General features: G+C 53.7%; 1 protein-coding gene across 1 annotated transcript; it reads left to right on the plus strand.

Annotated features, from left to right (window-relative positions):
* Positions 1–1,047: 1,047 nt before the first annotated feature.
* LOC138732663 (olfactory receptor 14A16-like) lies at positions 1,048–4,985 on the plus strand. Its single transcript, XM_069879307.1, has 2 exons — positions 1,048–1,159; positions 4,444–4,985. The coding sequence occupies exons 1-2, from the start codon at positions 1,048–1,050 to the stop codon at positions 4,983–4,985; spliced, it is 654 nt and encodes a 217-aa protein (XP_069735408.1).
* The last annotated feature ends 2,106 nt before the right edge of the window (positions 4,986–7,091 follow it).

A 7,091-nucleotide genomic window follows, 5' to 3' on the forward strand; every position in this document is an offset into this window, starting at 1 on the left:
TACGATTCAGGTCATAAAAGGTTAATAGAATATTTGGGTCATGGAAGAACTGAGTCATAGAAGTGTGATTTTTGGGGGGTTTTTGAAGGGTTTGGTCGTAGAAGGGTCAGGTCCCAGAGGACTCAGGTGACGGAAGAGTCGGGTCCTTGATATGTCTCATCACACACATGCTGCAGAATAGATGATCTGTGTCATAGAAAGCTGCATCATAGGAGAGTTAGACAATAGTCAGGTCATAGAATAAAAGGTCATAGAAGGGTTGGGTTGTAGAAGGCTTGAGCCAGAATCGCCTGGTCATATGATAGATGGGTCTCAGGAGAGTTGAGTTATAGAGGAGTTGGTCATGAAAGAGTAATACAAGAGTTTGATTGTAGAAAGTTCCTATATGGGTTGGGTCATGGATTATTCGGGTCCTAGTTGAGTCTGGTCAGAGAAGAGCTGGGTCATACAAAGTCATAGAGGAGTCGGAGAAGAATTGGGTCATAGAAAGCTTGGGTGACAGAAGGCCCAGATCACAGATAATTCGGGTCATAGAGGACTCAGAAGAGCGGAATGAGAGAAGAGCTGGGTCACAGAAGAGTTCAGTTGCAGTAGGTTTATACCTAGGTGTTGGGTCACAGAACACTCACGGAAGAGCTGAGTCATAGAAGGGAGAGAGAAGCATCATTTATAGAAGAATATGGTCAGAAAAGATTCATAGAAAATTCAGGTCTTAGAAGACTCAAATCATAAAAGAGTCATTGAAGGGCGATAGAAGTGTCAGGTCATAAAGGAGTCGTTAGAGAAGTCAGGTCATAGAAGGTCTGGGTCATAGAAGAGGACTCATCTAAGTGTGTGGTCATAGAGGAGTTAGGTAAGAGACGTGTTGAGTCAGAAAAGTGCCAGGTGAGAGAAGGTCATAGAAGGTTGTTGAGGCATGATCTGACCAAGGGAAGTCCAGTCCACTTCTCTTTCAGGCATCCAGAAATGGAATCCGAGGGGACAAGGTCTTGGGCACAGCCTTTGGTTCCCTGCTCTCCCACTGGCCATTCCTGAAAATGACAGGCCATGTGTGAGTGGTGCCAGTGCTCAGGGAGCGCCCTCGGTTACCGTGACCTCTGGAAGATGATGGAGAGTGCCCTCACTGTGGCATCGTCCTGCTCACTCAGCGCCCTGGGATGTGACCCCTCCTGTCCCAGAGGCTGGGAAGGATTGTGTTTGCTTAAGTGATCCCTGATCTGATCCCCACCCAGCACTAGTCAAGCTCCTCCAGAGTCCTGCCCTGAGTCCCAGAGGCCTGGGAGACTTTGTTGGGGAAGACAAGGACATAGAGGACACAGGGAATCTCAGATCTGTCTCCTCCTGCTCTTACTAAATTCTGCACTACCCACAGAGGGTCCTTGTTTTTTTGTTTTACTGTTCCTGAAGCAGGGAACACTCATCACGAGGCCCTTGAATGGCCTTTCAAGTTCTGTGACCACATCCCAGCTCTGTCTCACACAGGAACAGCTCCAGCTCCTCCTGCCTGTGCCCCTGGCTGAGGGCATCGCTGCCCATGGGGCTGAAGCTCTGCAGCTGTGGCACCAGGCAAGGTCATCCCTGCAATAAGGAAATCTGAGACCAAGTGTCCAGGAACCCGTGTGTGCAAAGGCTTTGCTTGGAGCAGAGACCCGTCTGGGACAGAAGAGAGCTGAATGTCCTCCCAGCCCCAGGTCTAAAGACCAGGGAAGAAAAGCCTGAATTCCCGCGATGGAACAGGATGGAGAAATGAGATCATTCCCTGTCACATTCCTGGGGTTCTGTTTAATGATGGGGCAACAAAAGTGATTCTCATGGCCAGCTATTTTTCTAACAGGAGTAATGACAGTGCAGGAGAAGTGTCTCTGCCCAGCTGAGGGAGGGAAGATCAGGGATGGCTTCAGCCTGTTTCTCAGCAGGTTCCCCTGGAGCCCCAGGGACAGCTCGAGGGAGCCCAGAGGGGGCAGAGAAAGCGCTGCCTTGGGCTGCTCCTCTGCTGCTGAGCTGGGCTGGGCTCCTGGGACAGAGTGAGCTCATAACAAGAGGGTAGTTATGAAAAGAGCCAGGTCTGGCCAGGAGCAGCTCCTCTGCCAAGCCCAGCAGGGCTGAGGGCACTGCCTGCAGGCAGCGAGGGGAGAGGAGGGAGCGGAGAGAGGGGAAAGGCAGGGTGGGGTGGGAGGAAAGAGGAGTCTTCATTTGGAGAAAGATCTTCACAGCCCTTCTCTGGGTGCAGGACAATGCAGGTGCGATTCCTGGAGGAGTCTCCCAAAGCCAGCACAGCCACAGCCTGTGGGCTCTGTCAGGAGGGCTCTCGCAGTTTCTCCAGTGGAAAGAAAAACCAGGGTCAGTGCTCGGTCTGCCCAGGGAGCTCCTCATGTTGGGACAGGGAGAACTTGTGGAGGGAAGAAGCAGCTCCTTGGAAAAGAGGGTCTTTTTGCTCTCAAGAGGGTGCTGTGCCAGTCAGGGCTTCTCACAGCTCCAAATCACCCCAGGACACTTCTAAGAGGACATCTCAAGGGAATAATCAGGGCAGGGATTAGGATAAAGATAAGGAACTCTCCCGAGTCAGTTCCCTGCACCTGGGGAATTTCCGGGGAGAAAAGAAACAAGAGGTTCTCATGCTTGAAGAAATCACTGAGCCTCCTGAGCTCTATCCTTGAGTGGCCAGTAGGTCTGATTGGAGCCTCTTAAAGTGTCTCCAACTGCTTCTCTGCCCATGGAGAGCACCAGCATCACCTCTGCTGGACCCATCAGGCTCATTCTGCCCCATCCTTTCCTGCTTATAAACAAGACCCTGTGCCCAGCTTCACCCGCCAATCAGGCAGGTTTGTGTAGGGCCAGGGGGATGCAGAGAGGGTCAGATGAGGTCTGTGAGCATTGACAGGGAGAAGAGATGGGCCAGGGAAACATCTCCAGTGAGGAAAATCCCCGGGCAGAAGGGATAAGATCGGAGAATGTGAGGAAACATAAAAGAGAGATGTTGTGGAAGGGCAAATACAGAAACCCCTACACGACTGCATCCAACACAGACCCTCCCTCTGAGCAAGCCCCCTTGCCTCCTCTCCCACCCCACAAAGTCTCTGCCCTCAGCTTGGGCTCCAAGACTGAACCCCCTCCACTGCAGCCAGAGTTTCAGCACAGCCGTGGTGCAGCTCTCTAATCACGGGTCCATTTTCCTCTCCAGAGCACAGGGGCTGAGAGTACCAGTGCAGCAATGTTTATTTTTGGGAGGGAGTGAGCAGAGCTGGGTTAGGGTAATGCTGTCCTGAGTGCCCGGCTGCCTCTGCTGTGGCCTCTCTCAGCTGGACCAGCTTCTTTGCTGGCTTCTCTGTTTGTCTGTGTTCTTGCTGTTGATCTCCTGTTCTTGCTGCCAGGCTCTCTGGGGTTGGGAGTTTCAGCAGTCAAGTGTGGCACTGAACTTCTGATTCCTCCCATGCAGGTGTGTCCGTGGGAATGCAGTGTCCAAGCTTTCGTCTCACCCATGGGGCTGTGGGCAGAGCAGTCTGAGTCGTTCCCTGAGGAAAGAGCTGACTCTTGCTTACTGAACCACCACCATTAGGATACTCGGATTGTTCCATGAGGGTTCTTTCCTAGCTGTGAGCTTCCCTCATGGATATAAATCTCTGCTATCACAACTTGGTGCTACCTGGATGACCGTGGAGAAATACAGAGATGCTACAGCCAAGGGAATGCTTCTGGGTTTGTGAAATGAGCCGTGTGTGTCCTGGGCTGACAGTGGGGTGCTGAGACCTTACAGAAGGGTGAGACATTGAGTGGTGTGAGGTGGATCCCTCTGTGCTCAGAAGGGTGAGGTGGCTTTTGAAGGTAACAAGGGAGAGTGATCCCCCTCCATCTCAGAAAGGTGCAAGCCCAGAGCTGCTGGGGACAAGAGCAAAGTAGAGGGCAGCACCCCTCCCTCTGCACTAAGCCACAGGTAATGCTCTCCCTGAGTGCAGCAGGGATGCTGAGGGTTTCTGACATCCAAGAACACTGTCCGGGGTGGGAGCAAGAGTGGTAAAGGCCCAAACCTCTCTGCCTTCCTTCTACCCTCTCAGTTCCTCATCCCTGGAGGTGCAGATGCTGACAAGCCCTTTTGCACCAGGAGCAGTTCCACAGGACAAAGCTGAACCCCAGCAGTGTCCCCTGTGCCCAGCGTCCCCATGACCCCCAGCTGCAGAGCAGGGCTGACCCCTCGCAGCCAGCAGGCAGAGGCCCTGCTCCTCCCGGCACATTCAGCCGGCACCGAGCAGGGCTCCAGGCATGGAGCTGGCGGAAGGGCTGCAACTGGAAATGGAAAAGCAGTGGCAACTGTGCAGTGTGAGAACTGGCTTTGATTTTACTCAAAGAAGTCTCCTGTAACTTCTCACACTATTTTGGCTTTGATCCAGAGGCAGCAGATGTCCAACAGCAGCTCCATCACCCAGTTCCTCCTCCTGGCATTCGCAGACACACGGGAGCTGCAGCTCCTGCACTTCTGGCTCTTCCTGGGCATCTACCTGGCTGTCCTCCTGAGCAACGGCCTCATCATCACCACCATCGCCTGGGACCACCACCTCCACACCCCCATGTACTTCTTCCTCCTCAACCTCGCCCTCCCCGATATTGGTTCCATCTGCACCACTGTCCCTAAATCCATAGCCAACTCCCTCTGGGACACCAGGGCCATCTCCTACTCAGGATGTGTTGCCCAGGTCTTCTTTGTGTTGTTCTTGTTGAGTGCAGAATATTATCTTCTCACAGACATGTCCTACGACCGCTGCGTTGCCATCTGCAAACCCCTGCACTACGGGACCCTCCTGGGCAGCAGAGCTTGTGTCCACATGGCAGCAGCTGCCTGGGGCACTGGGTTTCTCACTGCTCTGCTGCACACGGCCAATACATTTTCCCTGCCCCTGTGCCAGGGCAATGCTGTGGAGCAGTTCTTCTGTGAAATCCCGCAGATTCTCAAGCTCTCCTGCTCACACTCCTACCTCTGGGAAGTTCAGTAAAGCCTGAGTGCTCTGAGTTTGGTCACATTGCCAGTGCTTTGCACCATGTCACCATTGCGGATGGTTTGCTTCATGGTTGGGTGTTCAAAAATGTGATTATTGCACTAATTTAAACTAAAGGATGTGGTCGACCTGGACTTCTGTAAAGCCTTTGACGTGGTACCCCACAACATCCTTCTCTCTTCCCCTAGCTTTCTCTCTCCTTCCCCAGCTTTGTGGGGGTTTTGTGGGGTCCTGGGTCCCTTTTGGGGGTTTGTGGGGGGCGGCCCTGGATCCCGTTTGGGGGAATTTTGGAGGGGTGTGGGTTCCTTCTGGGGGGATTTGGGGGGCTCCTGAGTCCCTCTTGGGGGGCTTTGAGTCTCTCTTGAGAGAATTCAGAGGGTTCCAGATCCCTTTCGGGGGGTTGGGGGAAAGTAGTGGATCCCTTTAGGGTATATGGGGGGATCCCGGGTCCCATTTGTGGGTTTGGTGGGTCCTGGGTGCCATTTGGGGGATTTAGGGGGGTCCTGTGTCCCTTTTGGGCAGTTTTGGTGGGTCCTGGGTCCCATTTGGAGACTTCTGGGGGTTTTGGATCCTTTTTCAGGGTTTGTGAGGGTCTTGAATCCCTTTTGGGGAGCTGTGGGTTTCTTTTGGGGGGATTCAGATGGTCCCAGATCGCTTTGGGAGTTTGGGGAAGGGGTGTCTTGGATCCCTTTTGTGGGGTTTTGGGGGGTCCTGGGTTCCATTTGGGGACATGTAGGGTGGTTTCTGTGTCCCTTTTGGGAGGTTTGGTGGGTCCTGGGTCCCTTTTGGAGGGTTGAGAGGGTCCTAGGTCCTTTCAGGAGTTTTAGGGGGTGGTCCTGGGTCTCTTTTACGGGGTCTTGGTGGGATCTTGGGTCCCATTTTGAGGTTGAGGCTCCTGGGACCCATTTGCAGGGATTGGGGAGGTTCTGGGTAAATTTGGGTGGGGGTTGGGGGAGCCTTGGGTCCTTTTGGGAGACTCCTGATTCCCTTTTGGGGGACCCCTGGTTCCCTTTTGGGGGCTTGGAGTTTCATGGATCCCTTTTGAGGGGGATGTTTTGGGTCCCATTAGGTGTTTTAGGAGGGGTTCTCCTTCCAATTGGGGGGGGTGGGTGGGTTGTGGGGTCTTGGGTCCTTTTGAGGAGGTCCTGAATCCAGTGCAGGGTGGGGGGGAGTGGGGTGTGTCCTGGATCCCTTTTGGGAGTTTGGGAAGAATCCTGGATCCCTTTAGGGGGGATTAGGTATGCCCTGGATCCAATTTGGGAGTTTGTGGGGGTCCTGAGTCCCGTTTTGGGGGTTTTGATGGTTCCTGGTTCCCATGTGGGAGGTTGAGGGGGTCGTGGAACTCTTTTGAGGGGTCTGGGGGGGTCTTGGGTCACTTTTGTGGGGCTTTGGATTTCTTTTGAGGGAATTAAAGGGGACCCAGATCCCTTTAGGGGGTTTGGGGTTGGAGTTCTGAGGTCCCTTTAAGGAAGGTTTGGGGGGGTCCTGGGTTCCTTTTTGTGGATATTGTGGGTCCTGGGTCCAATTTTGGGGGGTTGGGGGAGTCTTGGGTTCCTTTTGGGGAGTTCTGGGTCTCTTCTGAAGGAATTCAGGGGGTCCTGGATCCCTTTTAAGGGTTGGGGGAGGTCCTGGGTCCCTCTTCACCACCCTCCATGCTGCTCCTGGGGTTGGGGTGGGCAGAGGAATTGGGAGTCATGGAGCCACTTCAGACTGGGAGAAAGTGGGAGGAGAATGGCTTTAATATTTGGCCCTTGTTGCTCCCAATCCAAAGCTTTTTGAACTGTCAATAAAGTAAATCGAACTTCAGCAAGTCCACACCTCTGTGCCCGTGACAGTCATTGGTCTCTGAACCTCCTTTGCTTTCTCTTGACCCCTGAGCCGTTCTGGTTCATTTTCTCCCTCTGTCCCATTGGTTCTGGGCTTGGAGGGAGCAGTTGCGGGGGGTCCGGCTGCTGGCCAAGGTTAACCGACCACAGGACACATCAGGGCTGCCGTGTCCAGTACGGGGCTCCCAGCACAAGGAAGACCCTGCCCAGCCTGGAGAGAGTCCTGCTGAGGCCAGAAGGATGGCTGGGGCTGGAGCACATCATGGACAAGGAGAGG

This window comes from Phaenicophaeus curvirostris, chromosome 35 (assembly GCF_032191515.1).
Source record: "Phaenicophaeus curvirostris isolate KB17595 chromosome 35, BPBGC_Pcur_1.0, whole genome shotgun sequence".
NCBI classification, from domain to species: Eukaryota; Metazoa; Chordata; class Aves; order Cuculiformes; family Cuculidae; genus Phaenicophaeus; species Phaenicophaeus curvirostris.